At 44.4% G+C, this 26,801-nt stretch overlaps 2 protein-coding genes across 3 annotated transcripts in view; one reads left to right on the top strand and one right to left on the bottom strand.

Annotated features, from left to right (window-relative positions):
- The window catches only part of fndc1 (fibronectin type III domain containing 1), a 336,789-nt gene extending 322,344 nt beyond the window's left edge, over positions 1-14,445 (bottom strand). Inside the window, exon 1 of one of the 2 annotated variants that reach the window (XM_059648478.1) lies at positions 14,198-14,445. In XM_059648478.1, the coding sequence (XP_059504461.1) occupies positions 14,198-14,217 (20 nt within the window). In that variant the 5' untranslated portion in view covers positions 14,218-14,445. The remainder of the gene's footprint in view (positions 1-14,197) is intronic. The other variant, XM_048536000.2, reaches the window with a different exon arrangement.
- Positions 13,827-26,801, top strand: part of tagapb (T cell activation RhoGTPase activating protein b) — a 143,755-nt gene continuing 130,780 nt past the window's right edge. The window contains exons 1-2 of the mRNA XM_048536008.1: positions 13,827-14,286; positions 15,742-15,807. The gene's annotated coding sequence lies outside the window, so the exon portion shown is untranslated. The remainder of the gene's footprint in view (positions 14,287-15,741; positions 15,808-26,801) is intronic.

Genomic DNA, 26,801 nt, shown 5'->3' with positions numbered 1-26,801 from the left:
GTCAATTTGAGTCAGAGTTGCAGAGCATAAAATCAGAACATTTGGCCCAATAGGTCCATACCAACCAGGTTTCCTAACCCAAACAAATTTCATTTTGGCCCATTCCTCTGGAGCTTGTTCCATGTACACACTCTGCAAAAAGGTTGCCCCTCAGGTCCCTTTGTGTCTTTCCCCTTAAACCTATGCCCTTGTTTTGGACACATTAAGCCTGGGGAAAAGACCTTGACTAATCAACTCATAGGCCCCTTATGATTCTATAAACCTTTAAAAAGGTCATTCTTAAGCCTCCTACACTCCAGGGAGAAAGGTCCCAGCCTATCTGCCTCTCCTTATAACTCAAACCTACCAGTTTCAATAACATGCTTGTAAATTTTATTTGTACCCTTTCCAATTTAATAACATCCTTCCTTTAGCAGGGTGACCAGAATTGCAGCCTCTCTTAAATAATGTGGCCTCACCAGTATCTTGTACAGCTGTAACATGACATCCTAACTCCTGTACGCAATACTCTGGCTACCATGTCTACCTACGACGCCACTTCCAAGGAATTATACGTGCACTCCTAGATCTCTCTGTCTGACAACACTCCCCAGGGCCTTACCATTAACTGTGTAGGTCCTGCCCATCTTACCAAAATGCAACAATCTAAATTAAGCTCCATCTGCCACTCTTTGGCCCATTGGCCCAATTGAACAAAATCTAGTTGAACGCTTAGATAATCTTATTCACTGCCCACTATGTCACCAATTTTGGTGTTATCCACAAACTTACTAACCATGCCTCCCATATTCCCATGTAAATCATTTATATAAATGACAAACAACAGTGGACATTGCACCAATCCTTGTGGCACATAAGTGGTCACAGACCTCGAGTCTGAACAACAACCCTCTACTGTCAAGTCATTTTGTATCCTATTGGCTAGCTTTCCCTGAATCCGTATGATCTAAGCTTACTAACCAGGCTGGCATGCAGAAAATATGTCGAAGGCCTTGCTAAAGTCCACGTAGACAATGTCTAACTCATGGTCACTTCTTCAAAAAAGACTCAATCAAGTTTGAGAGACACGATTTCACATGCACAAAGCCATGCTGACTATCCCGAATCAGTCTTTGCCTTTCCAAATGCATGTAGATCCTGTCGGAGAAGAATTCCCTCCAATAACTCATCCACCACTGATGTCAGGTTCACTGATCTATAGATCTCTGAATTTTCCCCGCAGTCAGTCTTAAGTAATGTCACAACATTAGCCAATCTCCGGTGTTTTAGCGCATCACCTGCATCTGTCAATGATACCAATATTTCTGCCAGGGGCCCTGCAATTATTTCACTAGCTTTCCACAATGTCATGTGATATGCTTGTTCAGATCTTGGGGTTTCTATATTTGTTGAAACGTTCAGCACCTCCTCTTTTGTCATGTGGACTGTTTCCAAGCTACCACTATTTATTTCCCAGAGTTCCCTAACTTCCATGTCTTTCTCCACAATAAATAATGATGCTAAATATTCATTTAGGATCTTACCCATCTATTGATGGCATTGTTGATCTTTAAGGGGTCCTATTTTCTCCCTACTCATTTGCCCCAATATACCTGTAGAATCTCTTTGGATTCTCCTTAGCCTCATTCAATTTTGTATCCTATAAGCTAGCTTTCCCTGGATCCCATATGATCTAACCTTACTAACCAGTCTAGCATGCAGAACTGTGTCAAAGGCCTTTCTAAAGTCCATAGAATCATAGAATTCCTAGAGTGTAGGAACAGACCCTTCAGCCCAACAAGTCCACACCAACCCTCAGAGCATCCCACTCAGATTCATCCCCCGATAGCCCACATAATCCACTCATTTCTGAACAATATGGGCAATTTAGCATGACCAATTTACCTAGCCTACACAAAAATTTGGAGTGTGGGAGGAAACTGGGGTACCCGGAAGAAACCCACGCAGACACAGGAAGAATGTGCCAACTCTACACAGACAGTCACCCCAAGGTGCAATCAAACCCAGGACCCTGGCACTGTGAGGCAGCGCTGTTAACCACTGAGCCACTGTGCTGTCCCACACAGACAATGTCTACTACTATACCTTCATCTATCTTCATGGTCACCGCTTCAAAAAAAAACTCAAGTTTGTGAGACATGATTTCCCATGTACAAAGCTATGCTGACTATCTCTTTGATTCTCTCAATCTTGTTGAATTCTCCATAAACTTACCTGCTTAATCTATCTGATAATTTTATTATCTTGGAATTCTCCAGCATCTGCAGTTCCCATTATCTCTAAGCTATCTGATATCCCATTTTTGCCCTCCTGATTTCCCTCATAAGTATACTCCTACATCCCCTATACTTGTCAAGGGATTCACTTCATTCCCAAGTATCTATATCTGGAATATGCCTCCTTCTTTTCTTGACCATAGCCTTAAAATCTCAAGTCATCCAGCGTGCCCTAATCCTACCAGCCTTGCCCTTCATTCTCTCAGGAACATGCCGTCCCCAACTCTCATTATTTCATTTTTGAAAGCTTCCCACTTTCCAGACAACCTGTTACCTGCAAACAGCATCCCCCAATCAACTTTTGAAAGCTCCTGTCGAAGACCATCAAAATTGGCCTTGTTCCAATTTAGAATTTTAACTTTAAAACTAAGTCCACAAGTTGTCATGGGAAAGGATAGGCTAACAGATTTACGGTAGCTTGTCCCAAAATGCTCCCCCACTAACACCTCAGCCAATTGCCCTTCCTTATTTCCCAAAAGGCGGAAAAGTTTCATCCCTTTGCTAGTAGTGCTAGTTACATATTGATTGAGAAAGCTTTCTTGAACACACTTAAATTTCTCTCCAACAAGCCCTTAACACACTGGCAGTCCCAGTTTATATTTGAAAAATTAAAATACCCTACTACTACAACTCTATTATTCCTATAATTATCTGCAATCTACCAACTTTGCTCCTCAATTTCCTTCTGACTACTGCAGGCTTGTAACAGTCCCATAAAGTGATCATCCCTTACTTCTCAGTTCCACCCCCATAGCTTTACAGAATGATCCCAAGAATATTCTGTCTAAATACTGCCATGATATTTTCACTAACCAAAAACATCACTCCCTCTCCTCTCTTGCCTCGCCTTCTATCTTTCCTATAGCATGTCATTGAGCATCAGAACATAGAGCTGCCATTCCTGTCCCTCCTTCAGCCATATTTCTAAAATAGCTATGATATCCCAGTCCCATGGTGACAATCACGCCTTGAGTTCATATGCCTTGCCTGTAGGCCTCTTACATTGAAATAAATGCAGTTTAATGCATCTGTCTTTCCGTGTTCTCTGCCATGCTCTTGACCGCCTTGTCTATGTAACTTGCTCTCTAAATTTCGTACCAGTTTCAACCTTCTCTCTTGTCTCACTACTGCATAGGGTCCCGCCCACCATGCCAGACTAGTTTAAACCCTCCTGAGTAGCTCTAGGAAATCTCCTGCCAGAATATTGGTCCACCTCCTGATCAGGTACAACCCGTCCTTCTTGTAGAGGCCACTCCTGCCCCAGAAAGAAAGACTTTTAGTGATGCAAAAATCTGAATCCTTGCCCCCTCCACTAGCTCCTCAGCTCCCCCCTTTCATCAGCTCTATCCTATTCCTACTCTCACTAGCATGTGGCACTGGGAGTAATCTAGAGATTACTACCCTAGAGGCCCTCTGTTTACCCTCCTGCCTAATTGCATATATTTACTCTGCAGACTTCTTCCCTTTTTCTTCCTATGTTGCTGGTATCAATGGGTACAATAACCTTTGGCATCTCAAATTCCCCCTTATGAATTTAGGGTCATAGAGATGTACAGCACGGAAACAGACCCCTTGGTCCAACTCATTCATGCTGACCTAACATCCAAAATAAATCCAGTCCCATTTTCCAGCATTTGACCCATATCCGTCTAAATATTTCCTATTCATATACCCATTCAGATGCCTTGTAAATGTTGTAATTGTAACAGATTGTACCAGCTTCCACCAGTTCCTTTAGCTGCTCATTCCAGACATGCACCATCCTCTGCATGAAAAAGTTACCCTTTAGGTCCTTTTATAATTCTTTCCCCTCACCTTAAATCTATACCCTCTAGTTTTGGACTCCCCCACCCCAGGAAAAAGACCTTGGCTATTCATCCTATCCATGACCCTCATGATTCAATAAACCTCTAGAAGGTCATCCCTCAGCCTCTGATGTTCCAGGGAAAATATCCCCAGCCTATGCAGCCTACCCCTATAGCTGAAACCCTTCAACCCTGGCAACGTCCAAGTAAATGCACAGTGGTGCAGTGGTTAGCACTGCAGCCTCACGGCACCAGGGACCCGGGTTCGAATCCAGCCTCGGGTAACTGCGTGTTGAGTTTGCACATTCTCCCTGTGTCCGTGTGGGTTTCCTCCGGGTGCTCCGATTTCCTCCCGCAGTCCAAAGATGTGCAGGTTAGGTGGATTGGCCATGCTAATTGCCCACAGTGTTCAGGGGGTGTGTGGGATGCTGCAAGGGTCGGTGTGGACTTGGGCCAAAAGGGCCTGTTTCCACACTGTAGGGAATCTAACCTAAATCTTCTCTGAACCCTCAAAATTCCAAAATATGCTTCCTATAGCAGTTTTGCTGCAGCTACTCAAGATGACTTTGACCCTAGCACCAGGCAGGCAACACACCAGCTGTCTCTTGGGACAGATATAGGTTGCAGGGCAAACAAACAGTTTCATCCACTAGTGTTTCCTTAAGTCTGCTGTTCTTTATCTCTGAAATTTTCTTATTTGCTACCTATTTCTAACTTGTACGTAAGACTACCATCTTGTATTAAATGTATGAATTTATACTTTTTAAAATACATATTAAATAGGACCTCTACCCCTTTTAAGAAACTTACTACCAAAATCAGCACTTCCATGAAACCGCATAAATTAAGGTGTAAAAACTGTCAAATCCAGCAATAGTAAATGAAATCTCATGGCTCAGCTGTGGGAGATCAGTTTAATATCCTGTATACTTTTATTAGGTACGCATATAATTTCTCACTATTTCGATCATATAGGTCTAGTACTTTTACCAACTTTAAATACAGAAGGACTAACACCCCTTAATTACACACACTCAGACCAGAGGCATTCTTATCCCAATCAGGAGTAACACAGTCAGCATTTATAGAACCCCCACAAGTATGGAAACAGACCATTTTGCCCAACAAGTCCATACCAACTGTTTGAAGAGCGTGCATCCCAGCCCCATCTCCCTACACTATCGCTGTAATAGTGCATTTCCTGTGGCTACTGTACATAATCCACACATACCTAAACACTACAGGCAATTTAGAATGGCCAATCCATGTAACTTGCACATCTTTGGGCTGTGGGAGGAAACTCTCAGACAAGTGGATTAGATAGGGCGAACAGTGAGTCTAGGACGATGACAGCGGCTTGTACGAGGGGGCATAGCTGGAAATTGAGGGGTGATAGATTTAAGACAGATGTCAGAGACAGGTTCTTTATTCAAAGTGGTAATGGCGTGGAACGCCCTGCCTGCCAATGTAGTTAACTCAGCCACATCAGGGGCATTTAAACAGTCCTTGGATAAGCATATAGATGATGGGATAGTGTAGGGGGAGGGGCTTAGATTAGTTCACAGGTCGGTGCAACATCATGGGCCGGAGGCCTGCTCTGTGCTATATTGTTCTATGCTCTATAATGGCCTGCTTCCACATGAAGAATTCAATGGAGTCTATAACTTTATGGCAGGCTTTTTTTTCCCCTTCATTGAGAGGGTATCCCAAATGATAGGGTGAATAGCCAAGGTCTTTATCCTGGGGTGGTGGAGTCCAAACTAGAAGGCATAGGTTTAAGGCGAAAGGAAGTGTTTTGAAAATAAAACAGAATCCAAGGGGTAACTTTTTCATGCAGAGGGAGGTGCATGTATGGAACGAACAGCCAAAGGAAGTGGTGAAGGCAGGATTAAAAGGCTTCTGGATGGAGATATGAATAGAAAGGGTTTAGAATAATATGGACCAAGTGCTGGCAAATCAGACTAGATCAGCTGGGATGGCTGGTTGACACGGAAGAGTTGGGCTGAAGATCTGTTTCCATGCTAAATGACTATAGGCCTGGTGAAGCATCAGCTTAAGAACCAGCTGAAACTGGATCCTCATTAAAATGAATCTGATAGTCCTTTTGTTTTAGGAGCATATAAATCTAGCTAAGAGTTCTTACAGTGCAGTGATAGTTTCCCTGCCTCTAGGACAAATCTGGGTACGAGCCCCACCTGCTTGAGTGGTATTTTATAATATCTCTTAACCTGTTGATTAGATGTTTCTAAACAATTTACTAACTTCTGTGCGTCTTAGCACTGGAGTGTAATTTAACCGAGTTTTGGATTAAATTCTTCAGGGAATCAGAGGAAGGGAAAGATGAGTTTTGTTGCTTGTTCCTTCACTTTTTCCAATCTCCAGAAAGTGATTTTTACTCCACTACAGAGGGAAAGGTGGTTAATGAGTGATCTGGTAAAGTTTATTCTATTCCTATGATTCAAAATAGTGTAGCAGCTGATTGTAAGGTAAACAAAATAACAACTTAAAATAAAAGTTGATTTCAATAATTAATTAGTTCTTCAGAATGTATTAAAGATAGTAGCAGAAGTGATGTGTCACAGTAGCAGAATGTGGAAGCTCCTGGATATCTGTTTGGTGCAGACCAAACATGTCAATGGCAAGTTTGTTGTTTGAGGAGAATATAATGAGGAATTGGCACTTCTTTGCAGCAAAACGGGCGAGTCAAGACAACTATATTGCCTTGGAGCGGAAGGATCAGTCTTCATGGCCCGTGCAACAGCAGTGACTTAGGCAGGACTAAAATGGAGATTCTGCATTATCAGTATGAGGAGACATTTCCAGGTGGCAAATTAAGAAGCAAAGCCTTAAGAGGTCATAATCTCGGAATTATTACTTCAGTCACATGGAATTTGACATCAGGTAAATCAAATTAGACATATGAATACATAGCTTAAAGGCTGGTGTGAGAGAGAACAGATTCCAGTCCATGAGACACTGGCATCTGTATACCAGGAAACGTAGGAGTATACAATTAGAATGGTCTGCACCAGAAACTTGGAGTCAATATTCTCACCAACTGCATAAGTAGGTACAAGACAGCATTTAAATATGAATAGTAAGGATAAGAGATAAGTTTATGAAGGTGTGGTACATTAAAGAGTATGTTCAAAGCAAAGCACAGAGGTATTAATACCAAAAAAGATAAACAGACGATATCAAAGGGAAAGAGAGGAGCAGCTCAGGAGTCAACAGATAAAATAAGAATTTACAAAGAGTGAAAGGATAAACCTAAAAGCTCTGTATGTAAAAGGACACAGGATGGATGTGAGTGCAAATAGAATTGAATAAGTACACTCACTTGGTCCTTACAGAGACGAGGCTGCAAGATGCCATGAATTGGGACCTAAATGTTCAAGGGTGCAGAAAATTTAGGAATTCACAAGGAATGGGAAAAGATGGAGGAGTAGCTCTTCCAGTTATTTATAGATATAGAAAGGAATTACCCAAGTTCAAGAAAAAAATTTATAAACATTGTGAGTGGAATTGAGAAATGATAAAGGCAAGAAGTCACTTGCGGGAAAGTGTGTAGGCCTCCAGTTGTAGCCACTCTTTAGGATTGAGCGTAAAGGAATGTTAAAATGGGAGCTTGTCAAGAGATGGTGATAATTATGGGACATAAAAAGGTCAATGCAGATGAAGACAGACATTTAAGAGGATGTGTCAGAATACAGTGCATAGATACATTCCAAGAAGGAAGAAAAATTTCAAGGGACAGACGCACAATACATGATTACCTAGCAATGTTAACAATCATATCAAAAGACTGGACGAAATCTTAAAGGCAAACAATGACTGACAACTTACTGAGAAGAAAAAAATAGAGAGTATGTGAGAAAGCTAGACAGAAATATGAAAACAGATGGTAAAACTTTCTATAATTATTTAAAGAAATGAATTAACAAAATGTGAAGAGAGTATTGCTCCTGTAGAAAGTCAGACTGGAGAATAAATAATGGAAAATAAAGAAATGGCAGATGAACTTAACATGTATTTCACATCAATTTTCACCATTGAGAATATAAGTTACATTCCAGAAGCAAGAACTCAGGAAAATCACGATCACCAGAAGTGGTACTGAGTAAATTGGTGGAACTAGTCTCTGACAAGTGCCCATGTGCTGACAGAATTCATTCTCAGATCTTAAAATAAGTCACAAATGAGATAGTTGACATATTGGTTTCAATTTTCCAAATCTCCTTCAATTTTGGGAAGGCTCATTGGTTCTAAAGATAGTGACTGTAATTCCCTTATTCATAAGGGGAGGGAGTCAGAATGCAGGAAACTACATGCCAGCTGGGTGCCCATCTATCATAGGAAATCTGTTAAAGCTACTAAGGAATTAGCAGTAGCGCATCTGGATAAATTCAAGATAATCAGGCAGAGTCAACATGGTTCTGTGAAAGGGAAATCACATTTGATCAACTGATTGAGCGCTTAGCGCAGATAATGCTCTGTGGATAAAGGGGATCTAGTGAATGTACTGCATTTAGATTTCCACAAAGCATTTGATAAGACTTGCATTTGATAAGGGTATTGCATTAAATAAAAGCTCAATCTAAGTGTAGCATACTGGCACAGTTAGAAGATGGGCTGGCTGACGGGAAGCAGAAAGTAGGTGTAATGGACGTTTTTCAGGTTGACAAGATGTAAAGAGTGATGTGTCACAGGATCAGTGCTGGTACCTCGACTGCTTATTAAATGACTTGGATGGGGAGATGGAAGAGTGGTTGCCAAATTTGCTGATGATACAAAGATAGGTGTGAAAGTAAGTTGTGAAGAGGAAAGAAGGAAGTTAAAAAAGATGTAGTTAAAATTCAGTGAATGGGTAAAGATGTGGAAATGAAGTACAGTGGGGAAAAATATGGACAATTTCACATTCATAGGAAGAAGAAACATATCAAGTACATAGTGAAAGACTGCAGAATTCCAAGATGCACAGGGTTCTGGGTATCTGTTAAATCTTATATTTTCCAACTGACTCCAGTGGTAGTTTCAAGCGACCTTAATTGTGATTGTAACATCAGGTACAGCATAGCAAAAAGCCACATAAAAAGTTTCAGAAATGTCTTAACTTACGAATTTCAAGCATATTGTGCACACGTGCCTCCCCCCTCCCACCCACCTTTGTTTACTATTGGTCAGAAGTACTGAGTTATCCAGTTATAACTGGCTCTGTTGTACAGTATCTTATACAGTTCAAACTTGCTTTAGCAATTTCAATGTATTTCCAATTAAGCTAATCATATCACTGAATGACAGATGGACAGGCTTGTGGCCCACCTGCAGTCCTTCATGATTTTTCTTCCCTGGACTTTCTCTCTCTCTTCTTGAGGCTTTTCACAGTGGATACAATATTTAAGTAAATAGGTGCAGCTGCACCATGTTAACTGCCAATCAGTAGGATGCTTGCCTATCACTTCAGGACCTTTTAAATTCCTCATTACTGAAAACACTAAAGAATATTCATTTTTGATCAGTTTCAACAAAGTCATGTGATTACACCTAATCTTAGAATTCATTAGCTAAGAAGTTGTGTCTTAATGTATTCAAAGGCCCAAGTCCACGCCCGTAGGCTAAGGCCCAAGTCCACGCCTGAAGACCAGGTCAACACACAAAGGCCTGTGTCCACACCTGAAGGCAGCAAACACACACCTCACAGTACACATACAAATACTCGGTCTATCCTTGAGGCCTGGTCTGCTCACAGAAACACAGCGAGCTCCTGGAGGCCAGGCCTATACTCTATTATACAGCCCACCCATAGAATGCCTGTCCACCACAGAGGCTTGGTCCACCCTCAGAGGTTTAGCCCACTGTCGCAAACACAGTCTACTCACAAAGGTGCAGCTGACTCACGACAGCTCAGTCCAGACACAAGAAGGTGAGAAAAGTAAAGTGCAAGTACTTAAAACTGGAGCAAGGAGCAAGCCGCAAGCCTGGCTAACCAAGTCATTTTTGCTTCAGTTCCAACGGTAACAATACACTGGCTGTAACCAGCCAGTTTAAAAAATAGCAGTTCCCCACTGAGAATTAAAATCCAGCAGTAACAGTAGCTATGACCCAGCCAGCTTGAAACTCAGTTCTCAAAAAAGTGAAAAAGAATCCATAGTACAACTGTGATTAGAGATAATGGGAACTGCAGATGCTGGAGATTCCAAGATAACAAAAAGTATGGGGCTGGATGAACACAGAAGGCCAAGCAGCATCTCAGGAGCACAAAAGCTGACGTTTCGGGCCTAGACCCTTCATCAGAGAGGGGGATGGGGACAGGATTCTGAAATAAATAGGGAGAGAGGGGGAGGCGGACTGAAGATCGATAGAGAAGATAGGTGCAGAGGAGAGTATGGGTGGGGAGGTAGGGAGGGGATAGGGCAGTCCGGGGAGGATGCACAGGTCAAGAGGGCGGGAATGAGGTTAGTAGGTAGGAAATGGAGGAGCGGTTTGAGGTGGGAGGAAGGAATAGGAGAGAGGAAGAACAGGTTAGGGAGGCAGGGACGAGCTGGGCTGGTTTTGGGATGGGGGGTGGGGGGAGAAGAGATTTTGAAGCTGGTGATATCCACATGGGAACCCTGAAGTCCAGTGGTATCAATGTGGATCTCACCAGCTTCAAAATCTCCCCTGCCCCCACTGCATCCCAAAACCAGCCCAGCTCGTCCCTGCCTCCCTAACCTGTTCTTCCTCTCACCTATTCCCTCCTCAAGCCGGTCCTCCATTTCCTACCTACTAACCTCATCCCGCCCCCTTGACCTGTCCGTCCTCCCCGGACTGAACTATCCCTCCCTACCTCCCCACCCATACTTTAATCGCCACCTATCATCTCCTCTATCCATCTTCAGTCTGCCTCTCCCTCTCTCCTTATTTATTTCAGAATCCTCTCCCAATCCCCCTTTGATGAAGGGTCTAGGCCCGAAACGTCAGCTTTTGTCCTCCTGAGATGCTGCTTGGCCTGCTGCATTCATCCAGCCCCACACTTTGTTATCATAGTACAATTGGCTGTGACCAGCCTGCTCAAAGTCAGTCGCTTGAGCTGAGGAGATTCTCATCTCCTGGTTATATTACTCAGCCAGAACTTTCCTGATTTTCTACTCATCTCATCAATATCTCCTTCTATTCCTTTCTCCCGCATGTTTATCTTGCTGCTTCTTAAATTCAACCTTCTCACTTGTCTCAATTACAAGTTCTACATTCTAACCTGGACTCCAGACCCTAATCACAATATTCAAAGGTTCACTGCTGGAATTGCAGGCAGGAATATGTATAGTAGTTGCCATCACTGTGACATATCGGAAAAGGAGGAGAGCTACATGAAAAGCATTTTGCAGAAGGTGATTCAGAGACTGCAAGCAGAGAAAGATTAGGTCGCTGCCAGGCAGTCAAGACGAGCAGGGAGGTGGTGCAAGAGTCTAAATGCATCCCACTCTCTAACATTCAGTTCTGAACACTGGTTAGGATAATTTTTTCCCCCCTTTGGGGAGTACAGACAGAACAAAATCCACAACATTATATGTAGTTCAAATTCACAGGGGTGAGAAGTTAAGTTAAATTTTAAGTGATAGTGGATTTATTAGAGAAACAAGCAGCTGTATTCGAGAGCCGAGGCAGGAATCCAGGATGGTATACTGGCACAGGCCTCACTGAGTCAATAAAGACACTAAATGGCTGCACAGCTTTCTGACAGGGGGCGAGCAAACAGGCAGAAACTGTTATCTATTGTTGGAAAATAATTATATACTAAAAATAACACACTAAGCTGAATTAGGTACAAAGGACAATGATGTCTTGAAGATTGATTTTTGGAAGCTAGCAAAGAAATTAAGTAGAATCTCAAATTTACTTATTGTAAAAGTTGCATGCCAGCATCTTATAAATGTTAGTTCCTGCTGGAAACATCTACGTTGCCTAGAACAGATTCACTGTCACCAACCCTTCTTGCTAGTGTCAGTCAAAGCTACTAATACCATGTAAGGAAGGATTCCACATGAACTCTTCAGCAGAAGATAGTCACAATCTTGATGAACAGTAATTAGGTTTATTATCTATTGCTTAGTAACTAGTTACATTACATCTGAGATGCAGGAATGATTTTTGCGAGACAATCTTGATATAGCTACCATGCTGTTAACTCAAAGAACAATCACTGAAACACTATACATTCTGATAAACATATGCAGAATTCATAATATACAAACAGAACTCTCATTAACTCCTCCCAGGAACAGTTCTTAATATCCCCATAGATTAGGACTACGTTGAGATGTCAGCTAACCCCTTCAGATACTGTCTTATATAACAGCAATAATCTTCAAGATTACTTCTAGTGCCACATGGAGGGCTTTCCAGTGTGCAGTCCTTTGGGAAATGGCGACAATCTCATCAGGACCTGGACCTCGACCTCTTTGCCGTGGGAAGGGCTGCCATTGATATTGGTCTGGGTTGCAACTAGTTTTGTGGGAGGATATGAAACTGAACATATATTTAGAAACAATAGAAGCCAAGCTGGAAACTGAAGGCAGAGAAATATAGTCAGCAAGTGTGGAACACAAACGAAACAATGCTAGAAAATAAACAACAACACACATCTGGTACAAACACAGAATGCTAGAGAAGCACAGCTCATCAGCAATTTAAGAATTAATTAATACAGTAAGAAAGGATGATAGTCTGCAAAGATCACCAAAAGAACTCAAATGAGAAGTTAGAAACAAACTGAGATCATACTCCTGTCATATATAACAGACATCAAAACATTCAGAGGGAGATAGTGAAGCAAAGATGTAGGCAAATCTTAGGTAACTATAAAATACTAACTTCAACACACAATTAACTGGGGTGGAATTGCTGCAATATAGAGGTGTACCATTTTTTAAAAAGAAAACTTCTAGCTAGTTAGTAGTAAATGCAACACATGAAGGGAAGACTTTAGTAAATTAAGGCTGACAGATAAAACTGGCATTTGTGGGAGATGGTGATCATAATTTCATAAGCTTCACAACAATCAAGAACAAGAACAAAGAAAACTGGAAGTAGAAGTTCTCAAATGGGAAGTGACCAGCTCTTTAAAACTGAAACGTGACTTAGCAAAAGTGAGCTAGGAATAGTTTCAGAAAGTACAGTATTGTCAGAGGTGAGAGTGTGCACTCAGAATAAATATATTCCAAAGAAGAGAAAAGGGTGGACCCAAATCTAAAATTTCCTGTACAAAGAACACACAGGGTAGGATAACAAAAAAGGAAAGTAACGTTCAATACCAAGACCTTAACACAAAAAAGACTAAAAGGGATATAAAAATTGTAGGAGACATTAAGGAAAAAGAGAGACCCTAACAGACACCGTGCAGGATTAAGCAAAAATCTCCATCATCTAAAATAATGGACAAGACCCTCGACATTGCTAACATCGAAAATACTGGACCAAAGCCTGAGCTTAGTCGGCAACAAATACATAGAGAGCCAGATGATTTCATTCTGAGACAATTGTTCAGCCTGGAGTTCCTATTCACACCTCCACTCTAGGAGGATATTCAACCAAGCCTAACATTCTGGACCAAAACTAACTTTTATACACCTTGGGCATAGACAGTATGGGGCCTCCACTGATACCGAACATTCAACTTCAATCAAAATCCATTCACAAAGATACCGGACATTCAACACCAATCAAAATACATTCACACATTTTTAAACTATCAGGGAGCTAACGGACCTCAGAAGGAACACCAGAAACGTAACAGCAAGCACAGATTTGGTGCAAAGATCGGAGGCCCGCAGTCAGTATTATTGCAGGTCCCAATCTTACCTGAATGAGCGATCTCCAGGTTAAGGAATTCCAACAGCTAATTCCAGCGGGTACTTCCAAGAGCTATGTCCAGAAGGGGGATCCCGACAGCAATTTCGAAAAGTACTGACGTAGGCCTGTTCTGAACTAGAGAATCAACGGCAACCAACCACGACCAGCAGACCTAAGGATCTACGACCTCTGAAAACCACCGACCCGACCGACACCGCAAGGCCTCAGCCACATTCTAAAGTGAAAACTGACCCGCAAAGTAGAAAGTAAGGAAAACCAAGTACTCACCCAGTAGATCCAAAACACATCCTGTCACATCAGCAGACTCAACCCAGGCTGAAGGCCTACTCAGTCTTCAAAACCGTGTTTTTCCCCCGGTAAGTTTAAACCGCAAGACCCGAAAGTGTCGGACCTAGCAAACAGGGAGATGAAGGCACGTGATGACAATGCCGGGAACCCCAAGGCTGATTAAAGATTGTGATTGAAACTGTTGCTTAGGTTCTAATAATGTTTAATCTGTGTTTCGCTACTGTCCTCTGTACAGTTGATAGTGTCAATTTCACTGTTTTTTGCATTTGCCTTTATTTCTTGTATTATTCTTAACTTTTTGTATTTAAATAAACTCGAGATTCTTTCGCCCTGACACACCTGTCTACTGCCTTCATTTCCCATCCCCTAAATAAGTCTCGTGTCTAGAACCTGGTGAATCGAACCACCTAAATTCAGCAAATTACTGATTACAAACCAGAACTCTACAGCTTAAAGGCACATGAAAATTGCAGGGGTGATATTATATTCAGGAAATAAAAGACACGCCATAACGTACAAAAGTCATGAGTGATGTACTAGTGGGGAGCTGTTGTCTGCAGTAATATATCCAGCATATTGCCAGTACACTGTTAAATGAAGGATAAAAATATGATTATGGAAAAATATATGGTAAACATCATTCAATCCAAACCAAGTATGTTTTTGATCAGTATTGCTATTGCTTTGTTGGTAATTCACATCTCCCAAGTGACCACTTTAATCGCACACGCTGCACAGGCAGAATTGTGGGCATATATTTTTAGATTAGATTAGATTCCCTACACTGTGGAAACAGGCCCTTCGGCCCAACAAGTCTACACCGCCCCTTGCAGCATCCCACCCAGACCCATCCCCCTATAAACCACACAGCCCTGAACACTACGGGCAATTTAGCATGGCCAATCCACCTAGTCTGCGCATCTTTGGACTGTGGGAGGAAACCGGAGCACCCAGAGGAAACCCTCGCAGACACGGGGAGAATGTGCAAACTCCACACAGACAATTACCCGAGGCTGGAATCGAACCCGGGTCCCTGGTGCTGTGAGGCTGCAGTGATGGGTCAACTGTAACAATTTTGGAAAATATTAGTAAAGGCCAATTTTATAAGCCAAGATACATTATACTAAACAGCCTGCATTCCTACCTTTGTATTCTCCAAATGTTTCCACTGTCTAAAGTACACATTGTTACCTTTTGGGAAATCAAATTAGATTCTTGGGCAATTCGACTAAAATAACAACAAATGTCATACATTCAGCCAAGGATTCCATTTAAGGCAGAATGGGGGAATGACATAACATTTAAGAAATGTAATAGGCTGGATCAGGGAGAAACTGTTTTCTTGGTTGGGAGCCAATACTGTTGAAAAGGCACAAACATAAGCACAAATCTACTTACATGTTAAATCATAAGTTTCTCAAATTGCAGTTATTAACATATCTTAATGATCTGATTCATTAGGCAGTAATTAACAAACTTAAACCATTTACCAAACTTAAAATGTATTCTTGTCAAACTTCCAGGCCTACAAATACACACACTACAAGCTAAGAGTGAGTGAGTGTCCTGGCGGTCAAGATGGCAGGAAGGTAAGTTGTTCAGTTCAGATCCCCACTCTGCTTGCCAGTTCCTTTTCCTTTTTTCTCCTTCTTTCCCTCTCTGCAGTAATTTTACTTCCCCACCCCCAACTCCTGTCCTTTTAACTATGTGCTACCTACCTAAAGAGTTATGTTGTGACCAGAAACCATGTGGCAAAAGCTAAAGGTGCGGGCAGTGACAACAGATCAAGTGTGGGCCGGAATTTTGGCAGCAGCAGTCAGCGGCGAGAGCAGGCTGGAAAGGCGGCAACAGTAGGCCTTTCGCATGGCAGCAGCCTCCTGGGTGTCCTAGTGATTGGAGCAATGATGTCGGTGGTGGCAAGGTCCTGTTGTACTCTTAGGTAACCTTCGTTGTCCACTACAATTCTAATTTTGGTGTCATCCGCAAACTTGCTAACTATAACTCCGATGTTCACATCCAAATCATGTATCTAAATGACGAAAAGCAGGGGACCCAGCACTGAACATTGTGGCACACTGCTGGTCACTATCCTCCGTTCTGAAAAGCAACACTCCAGCACCACCCTCCTCGGTCTTCTATTTTTGAGCCAGTTCTGTACCCAAATGGCTAGTTCTCCCTCCATTCCGTGTGATCTAACCTTGTTCTTTTGGTTTTTATGTCAAGAAAGTATTTTCATTTGGAAACTGGAAAAGTACTTGAGGGAAGATGTAGTGATAGTGTTTTATGATTATATGGGCAATGGCCTGGTAGTATAATTGCTAGACTATTAATCCAGAAAACCAGCTAATGTTCTGGGGGCCTGGGTTCAAATCCCACCACAGTAGATGGTAGAATTTGAATTCGATAATTTTACAAAAAGAAGTCTGGAATTAAGAATCTACTAATCACCATTAAATCACTGCCGATTGTCGGGAAAACCCATCTGGTTCACTAATGGCCTTCAGGGAAGGAAATCTGCCACCCTCACCTGGTCTGGTCTACATGTGATTGCAAACCCATAGCAATGTGGTTAACTCTTAGTTGCCCTCTGAAATAGCCTATCAAGCCATTCTGTTGTACCCATTGCTACAAAGTCTCAAAGAAGTGAAACTGGACAGATCAACTGGCATTGACCTAGGCACCAGAAAAGACAATGGCAGAAACAGCCCTGTTGTCCTGCAAAGTCCTCCTCACTAACATCTGGGGGTTAGTGCCAAAATTGGGACAGCTATCTCACAGACGAATTAAGCAACAGCCTGACCCAGTCATATTAACTTACAAACAATGTCCCAGACACCACCATCACCATCCCTGGATATGTCCTGTCCACTGGCAGGACAGATCCAGCAGAGGTGGCGGCACAGTGGTATACAGTCGGGAGGGTGTTGCTATGGGAGTCCTCAATGTTGACTCTGGATTGCAAGAGGTCTCATGACTCCAGGTAAAATGTGGGCAAGGAAACCTCCTGCTGATTACCACATACCATCCTCCCTCAGCTGCAAATTGGTACTCCTCCATGTTGAGCAACACTTGGAGGAAACACTGAGGATGGCAAGGGCACAAAATGTACTCTGGGTGGGGGATTTCAACGTCCATCACCAAGAGTGGCTCAGCAGCATTACCACTGATCGAGCTGGTTGGGTCTGAAAGGACACACAGCTGCAGATGGTGAGGGAATGCTTACCCATCTGCCAACTGTAGATGCATCTATCTATGATAGTATCAGTAAAAGTGACCATCACATAGTCCTTATGGAGACGAAATCCCACGTTCACATTGAGAAAATCCTCCATCATGTTGTGTGGCACTACATCATTGTGCTAAATGGGACAAACATGGACAAAACAGCTGAATTGCAGAGGTGAGTGAGAGTGACAGCCCTTGACATCAAGGCCGCATTTGACTGAGTGTAGCATCGAAGTGCCTAGTAAAACTGAAATCAATGGATATCAGGGGGCAAACATTCCAGTGGTTGGAGTCATACCTGACACATAGGAAGATGGCTGTAGTTGCTGAAGATCAGTCATCTCAGCTCCAGGACATCTCTGCAGGAGTTCCTCAGAGTAGTGTCCTGGACCCAACTATCTTCAGCTGCTTCATCAATGACCTTCCCTCCATCATAATGTCAGCAGTGGGGATGTCCACCGATGATTGCACAATGTTCAGTACCATTCGTGATCCTCAGGCACTGAAGCAGTCCGTGTTCAAATGCAACAAGATCTGCACAATATCCAGGTTTGGACTGACAAGTGGCAAGTGATATTCATGCCACATAAATGCCAGGCTATGGCCATCACCAATAAGAGACAATATAACCACCACCCCTTGACATTCAATGGTATTACCATCACTGAATCCCCCTCTATCAACATCCTGGAAGTTATCATTGACCAGAAACTCAGCTGGACTCAGCACATAAACACAGTGGCTATAAGAGCAGGTTAAAAGCTAGGAACACTGTGGCAAGTAACTCACCTCCTGACTCCTCCTTGTCCACCATCTATAAGGCACAAGTCAGGAGTGTGATGAAATACTCCCCACTTGCCTGCATGAGTGCAACCCGAACAACACTCAGGAAGCTTGACACCATCCAGGACAATGCAGCCAACTTGATTGGCACTACATCCACAAGCATGCACTCCCTCCACCACCTGCGCTCATTAGCAGCAGTGTGTACTATCTCCAAGATGCACTGTAAAAATTCACTAAAAATCCTCAGACAGCACCTTCCAAACCTCCGACCACTTCCATCTCAAAGGATAAGGGAGCAGACATGTGGGAACACCATTACTTCCAAGTTCCCCTCCAAGCCACTCACCATCCTGAGTTGGAAATATATTGCCATTCCTTCACTGTTGCCAGGCCAACATCCTGGAAATCCCTCCCCAATGGCATTGTGGGTCAACCCACAGCTGGTGGACTGCAGTTCAGGAAGGCACCTCACTGCTACCTTCTTAAGGGCGACTAGGGATGGGCAAGAACTGCTGGCCAACCAGCAACGCCCACATCCCACAAATGAGCAGGAAATAACAATGAATCTCCAGACATAAGTAGTGATGTCACTATGATCTCAATGGATCATGTATTAGTTTCAGTAAGGGGTTAGAGCCTGAAAAGCACAAAACCTCGAGCTTCATGTTCTTATATCATATGCACTAACTATAAACCATAAATTAATTGTTACAAAGAAGTCTGGCCTGATCAATATCAGAAGGGCATAGACAATGATCAAACACTTGCACATTTCTGTACCTGATCAGTGAAAGATTGGTCGTGGCACTTCCGTTTATACGAGGTGGAGAATCAAATATTTGACAGCCGTCTTCCTGTAGGTCTGGTTCCGCTCTCTCTTACTGTGGGCAATCTTCTCCTGCAAACTGAGAAGGAGAAGTATTGTGTATGATCACAATGGGTTCATGAGTATCTTACGAGCACGATTGGCATGGGAGGTCTTTAAACCTCTTCAGTGAGGGATTCAGATGTGCACTGCCCGGGAACTGTTAGAACATTCGCAGAATGAGCATAAAGTCTCAAGTATGCAGTATCCATGTGACACTAAACCTTGCATTAATTATCCTGTGAACTAACACGGTCAGGCTGAGTGATGTCTCTGAATGGCAGTTTATAGTGAGGAGAACAATGCCACTTAACTTTACAGAGTACAGGGGAATGTTCATCTTCTTGCAATGGATCTGAATTCTTCAATGTAAGCCGCTGTCACCGACCTGCATTATATCTCAATCCAGGTCACCAGTATCCGATGTGTAGATTTTCTGCTGACATCACTGGAGAAAAGAACTTCTTTTCTTTCGTCGATGATCTGGGCCAGAACCTCTTTGAATGCATTGCTGAATCTTTATGTTGGTTGTAAAATATACAGCACGGAAACAGGTTCTTCAGCCCAAACTGGTCCATGCTGATCATAGTCCCCTCTCAGCTAATTCCAATTGCCCACATTTGGTTTATATCCATCTAAACCTTCCCCATCCATGTACATATCCACATTTTTTTTAGATTTTGCCATTGTACCTGCCTCAACCACTTTCTCTGGCAGCCCATTCCAATATACACACCATTCTCTGTGTGAAAAACTTGCTCCTCAGGTCCTTCTTAAATCTTTCCCCTCCCAGTTTAAACCTATGCCCTCCAGTTTTCAATTCCCCATCCCTGGCAAAAACGACCACATGTATTCATCCTATCGTACTCCTCATGACAACAAAGTATGGAGCTGGATGAACACAGCAGGACAAGCAGCATCTTAGGAGCACAAAAGCTGATGTTTCAGGCCTAGACCCTTCATCAGAAACGAGGGAAGAGGAGAGGGTTCTGAAATAAATAGGGAGAGAGGGGGAGGCAGATCGAAGATGGATAGAGGAGTAGATAGGTGGAGAGGAGACAGGCAAGTTAAAGAGGCGGGGATGCAGCCAGCAGAGGTGAGTGTAGGTGGGGAGGTAAGGAGGGGATAGGTCAGTCCAGGGAGGATGGACAGGTCAAGGGGGCCTGATGGTCGAGGATGAGGTTAGTAGGTAGGAAATGGGGGTGCGGCTTGAGGTTGGAGGAGGGGATAAGTAAGAGGAAGAACAGGTGAGGGAGGCGGGGACGATCTGGGGTGGTTTTGGAATGCAGTGGGGGGAGGGGAGATTTTGAAACTTGTGAAATCCACATTGATACCATTGGGCTGCAGGGTTCCCAAGCGGAATATGAGTTGCTGTTCCTGCAACCTTCAGGTGGCATCGTTGTGGCACTGCAGGAGGCCCAGGATGGACATGCTGTCTAAGGAATGGGAAGGGGAGTTGAAATGGTTCGCGCCAGGGAGGTGCAGTTGTTTATTGCGAACCGAGCACCTTCTTAGGTGCTCTGCAAAGCGGTCCTCAAGCCTCCGCTTGGTTTCTCCAATGTAGAGGACACCACAACGGGTACAGCGGATGCAGTATACCACATTGGCAGATGTGCGAGAGAACATCTGCTTGATGTTGAAAGTCTTCTTGGGGCTTGGGATGGGGGTGAGGGAGAAGGTATGGGGGCAAGTGTAGCACTTCCTGCGGTTGCAGGGGTAAGAGCTGGGTGTGGTGGGGTTGGAGGGGAGTGTGGAGCGGGCAAAGGAGTCACAGTGAGAGTGGGCGCTCCAGAAAGCGGACAAGGGTGGGGATGGAAAAATGTCTTTGGTGGTGGGGTTGGATTACAGATGGCGGAAGTGTCGGACGATGATGCGTTAGATCCGGAGGTTGATGGGGTGGTATGTGAGGACAAGGGGAATTCTCTTTTGGTGGTTATTGTGGGGACTGGATGTGAGGGATGAGTTGTGAGAAATGCGGGAGTCACGGTCGAGGATGTTCTCAATCACTGCGGGGGTGAAGTCCTTGAAAAACAATGTACAGGAGTGGCATGCCTCATCCTGGGAGCAGATGTGGCGGAGGTGAAGGAATTGGGAATAGGGAATGGAATTTTTGCAGGAAGGTGGGAGGAGATGTATTCTAGGTAGCTGTGGGAGTTGGTGGGCTTGAAATGGATATTGGCTTTCTAGGTGGTTGCCTGAGATGGAGACAGAGAAGTCCAGGAAGGTGAGGGATGTGTTGGAGATGGTCCAGGTGAATTTGAGGTTGGGGTGGAAGGTGTTGGTGAAGTGGATGAACTGTTCAAGCTCCTCATGGGAGCACGAGGCGGCACCAATACAGTCATCAATGTAACAGAGGAAGAGGTGGAGTTTATGGCCAGGGTAGGTATGGAAGACGGATTCTTCCACGTAACCTACAAAGAGGCAGGAATAGCTTGGGCCCATGCAGGTACCCATGGACACACCCTTTGTCTGTAGGAAGTGGGTGGAATCAAAAGAGAATTTGTTGAGGGTGAGGACGAGTTCAGCGAGGCGGATGAGTGTGTCATTGGAGGGGGGCTGGTCGGGCCTGCGGGACAGGAAGAAGTGGAGGGCCATTAGGCCATCTGCATGGGGTATGCAGGTGTATAGGGACTGGACGTCCATGGTGAAGATGAGGTGTTGGGGACTGGGAAATTGGAAGTTCTGGAGGAGGTGGAGGGCGTGGGTAGTGTCACGGACATAGGTAGGGAGTTCCTGGATCAAGGGGGAGAAAATGGAGTCCAGATAGGTGGAGATGAGTTTGGTGGGGCAGGAGTAGGCGGAGACAATGGGCCGACCAGGGCAGGCGGGTTTGTGGGAAAGAGATAGAAGTGGGCAGTGCGTGGTTGGGGAACAATGAGGTTGGAGGCTGTGGGTGGGAGGTCACCTGAGGTGATGATGTTGTGGATGGTTTGGTGCTGGGGATGGAGTCATGATTCAGGGAGCGGTAGGAGGTGGTGTCGGAGATTTGGCATCTGGCCTCAGCGATGTAGAGGTCAGTGCGCCATACAACTGCGCCTTCTTTGTCTGAGGGTTTTATGGTGAGTTTGGGATTGGAGCAGAGGGCTGCGCGTTCTGCAGGAGAGAGGTCGGAGTGGGTAAGAGGGGTGGAGAGGTTGAGGCAATTGATGTCTTGATGGCAATTGGAGATGAAGAGGTCGAGGGAGGGTAGGAGGCCTTGGGGTGGTGTCCAGGAGGAGGACTTGTGTTGGAGCCGGGAGAAGGGGTCAGTAGTGGGAGGGTTAGGCTCACAGTTAGAGAAGTAAGCCTGGGGTGAAGACGGTGGAAAAACTGCTCGATGTCCAAACGTGACTGGTATTCGTTGATGTGTGGGTGGAGGGGGCAAAGCTGAGCCCCTTACTGAGGACTGACCATTCATCCTGAGTCAGGGGGAGGACTGGGGGGATGGTGAAGATTTGGCAGGGCTCAGTGTTACTGTCTCCTCTGCAGCTGCTGGCTGTGGAGGCTGTGGGTGGAGCTATATCGGCATCGGCTTTGGGCGGAGTTACATCGGTGTCAGCTGTGGGCAGGGTTGCATCAGCAGTGGTGGGTGGAGTTGTGCCAGTGTTGGCTGTAGGTGGGGTTCCGCCAGCATCAGTGGTGGGTGGAGTTCCGTCAGCGTTAGCGATGGGCGGAGTTGCGTCCATGTCCGTGATAGGCAAAGTGGCATCGGCAGTGGGCGGATTGGGGTAGGCGGCGGCAGTGGTGGTGACGGTAATGTCTGTGGTGATGGTTGTGGAAGTGGAGGCGGTGGCTACAGCAGCGGTAGCATTTGCTGCCCCGGAAGTGGTGTGCCTGGCGTGGTGGATGTGTCGTCATCTGTGGGTTCTCCAACAGTGGCCCCAAGGCCAATGGCGGCAGGTACATTGTGGGGGAGGTTCAGGGTCAGGCTGGGGATTTGGGAGGTGGAAGAATCCCGTTTTAGGTGGCAGGGACCAGTGAGTTTGCTGTACTTACAGTTTTTAGTGTCCAATAAAGCTGAGTAGAATTGTGCGTTCAGGTTGTGGATCCTATGAAGACTAAAAAACAGGAGAGGTGCTTTGCAGGTCTGGGAGAGGGAGGCTCTGAGCTGGGGTAGGCTGGATTGCAGTGTCTGGAGATACCGACGCATTGCTGCGAGTGTGTGTTTCAGGAGTCACAGGGAGAAACACTTCTGAAGGGTCTCAATGTTCTGAATGTAGATATGGTCACGGTTGGGGCCAAATTGGGAAGGCTTGAATGTGTACTGTAGTCCATTGGGGATGATCTGGTTCCATCGGCAGGTGCTGAGGAAAGTCATGTGGCTAGTTTGCCTCAGGACATGGTCGAGCAGTTTCAAGGCCAAAGAGATTACAAGAGTTGCAGTGGGAGAGAGATCCCCTGAGGTTTGTCCGAAGGGAGGAGGATAACTTCTTCAGGTTAGGCATTATACTATACTCCTCATGATTTCATTTACCTCAATAAGGTCACCCTTCATTCTCCTACATTCCAAGGAATAAAGCCCTATCCTGGCCAACCTCTCCCTATAACTCAGGTCTACTAGTCCTGGTAACATTCTCGTAAACAGTCTTTGCACACTTTTCAGTTTAACTGCTTCTTTCTTACAACAGGGTAATCAAAACTATGCACAATATTTCTACTGCGGCCTAACTAACAACTTATGCAGCTGCAATATAATATCCTAACTTGTATACTCACTGCCTTGACCGGCGGAGGCCAGCATGCCAAATGCTTTCTTAACCATCCTGTCTATCTGTGGTGCCGCATTCAACCAACTATTACTTGTACTCCTAGGTACCTCTGTTCCACAACACTCCTCAGGGCCTGACCATTTCCTGTATCAGTCATACCTTGGTTTTACTTTCCAAAGTGCAACACCTCACACTTATCCATATTGAATTGCATTTGCTAATCCTCAGCCCATTTCCCCATCTGATCAAGGTCCCTCTGTTATTTTTGATAACCTTCCTCACTATCAACAATATATCTTATTTTTGCATCATCTGCAAATTTACTAATCATGCCTTGTACATTCATATCCAGATCATTTATGTAAGTTTCAAATAACAAAGGTCCCAGCATCGATCCCCACAGCACATCACTAGTCATGGGCCTCCAGTCCAAAAGACAACCTTCAACCATCACCCTCTGCTTCCAACCAACAAGCCAATTTTGAATTTAATTAGTTACCTCTCCCTGGATCCCATGCAACCGAACCTTCGTCACTATTCTCTCCCTAGCCACCCTTTTACTCTGAAAGTAGCTATAGTGTTAAGTTCGTTTTTCGGAGAGCCTCATGGACTTGATGCAATAGCAAGACACTGACCTGGCTACAAAAACACAATCCTTTATATTTAAGCAAGTACAAGCTGTGGAGGATTGCTGTACTCAACCCGGCACAGGGTGCTGAGCTCCGTAAGCGATTCTCCCCAAACAGCAGACAGTCCCCGCTTTGTATATTCTATTTTGGCTGATACATAAACCAATTACTACATTTGGAACATAAAGAGAACAGGATACAGTACTGATTGTTCACGAAGTGACTGATAACGACAGAACACGATTTCAAGCCGCCGACGTGTCTGGCTTAAACAAAAGTCACTGATCTGGCCACTTCAGTAGAAACAGAATTTTCATACCTTTACAGAATTACAGAAGTCTCACACCTTTGCAAACGTTTCCCACCCAATCCTAATTGGGCAAGAAGTTTAAGACAGTTTCCACATACCCCAGTGTGGGATGATAAGATGCATAAAAATTAATTGGATGTTATCCCATTAACATCTCATTCCATGATAACCTATATCGTAGCCGAGAAGGGAGCTACTAGCCTGTCGGCAATAATTCTGCAACATACCATGAATACACAACAAACAGTTATGACAATCATTAAGATAACCAACCCATGCAGTAGGTATGAGCCCCAAGAACTGGTCAGAAGCCACCCTTCCCCAGGTTGGGGTTCCTCTCTGTACCGGTCCATCTGTCCCTGTATGGCTTGGATGGCCTGGGTAATATTACAGGATTCATCAGTAACATGGGTAATGCATTTATCCCCTATAATTGTACATACTCCTCCTTATTGAGCCAGATGATATTCCACTGTATACCGGGTTTGCTGAGCATAGAGCCGAAGTTCAGCTAATTCTTGATTTACTGCTTCCAATGCCAACATTGAGCTATTTCCCAAGGCGGTGAGTCCACATATAAAGTAGTTTCGGTTTTTAGCGGACACCACCCCTGAGGAGCCTCCCAAACTGACAGTTCCCAGGAAGCCGTATCCCAAGAGAGAGCCCAAGGTGACTGGATCCTGCCACTCAGTGCAAAACTCCTCACTTATGGAGCATGTGACAATTCGTCGTCGTGTATCTGCTGGTTAGGGTTAAGGGACCATGAGAGGCCCAATGGTCCCAACAGCAAACAGCACCAAGAAAGTCGGAGCAGCAGTAGAAACGGTCCCGTTGAGAAGGAAAACGAATCCCTTCTTAGCACGGTAACGGACTCATGTACTATCCTGGAACTATTCCGGGAGGATTGACCCTTAAATGGTTGGAAGTCCGAGGAGTGAAATGGAAACATCCCATACCCCATTTTTACATGGGTGCCATTATAACTCCCACAAGTCCACGGTATGCCCGAAGCCACATTCACCGGTTTTGATTCCAAATAAGGGCAGTTCAATCGTTTTCCTTTCGTTGTGCAAGTTCTTTTTACACACTGATGGTGCCAGGAAGCATCATGGGGATGGTTAGTGATGTTTACTAAAACGTGTACACAACAAGTTCCAGTACCATTAAAACAAAGCAGATAGCTGTTGGGATTCGTACAGTTGGTCCCTTCCTTCCCAGGCTTAGGTTTAGCACCTGTACAATTGGAGGGGCTGTTAACCACCAATTCTATGCATTTACCCTGCACAACCCTCTTCCAAGTTCCTCCCTCCCCTTGGTAAGGCCTACCAGAATAATCTACTTCATAGAGTTGGTGGGGATTCCATCCTGGTGTTGCTACAAATAAAGCCTCTATAGACTGTGCTAGTGGATAACACGCTGTTGAATTACCATGCAGTCGGATATGTGTCCTATAAAACAAATTGTCCTCCAACCCACGCATGGTCAGAACAATACTCAGTCCAATGATTAGTTGCAAGCTGGTGATGGGACCCATCGTTTGCAGTCACTTAGGTGGATGCAGCTATTCTGCCCCTTGACTTTAAGGGCTGTCGGAGTCTGGAGAAGCACTTAAAATGGCCCTTTCCACCTTGCTCCAAGCTTGGGACGATCCAGCCCCGAATGAGCACGAAATCGCCTATCTGTGGCCATGGAGAGCAATTCTGATTCTTAAGGTCCTGGTCTGATATCCTGAAGGTGGTTCAAAGGCGCACTTTACCTGTGAATGGAGAAACTTTAGAGATGACATTAGCTGCGGGAAGTACCTTTGTATTTCCTCACCCGTAACATTTAAGTCTATCTGGGTGTGTGGGCCGGTATTGACATCCCAGGGTGTCCTACTGGGTCGGTCATAGACTATCTCAGCGGCTGAGAGTCCAGTGGTAGAGTGGGGTATTATCCTCATGTGGTACAGAGCTAGGGGCAAAACCTTTAACCAGTTACGGCCGGTTTCAGATGACAGCTTAGTCAATTTAGCTTGAGAGTTCCGTTAGCTCTGTTCACTATCCCTGCTGCCTGGGGGTGATAGGCACAGAGGAATTGT

This window comes from Stegostoma tigrinum, chromosome 9 (assembly GCF_030684315.1).
Source record: "Stegostoma tigrinum isolate sSteTig4 chromosome 9, sSteTig4.hap1, whole genome shotgun sequence".
Taxonomy (NCBI): Eukaryota; Metazoa; Chordata; class Chondrichthyes; order Orectolobiformes; family Stegostomatidae; genus Stegostoma; species Stegostoma tigrinum.
This window is presented reverse-complemented; position numbering and strand designations above follow the sequence as displayed.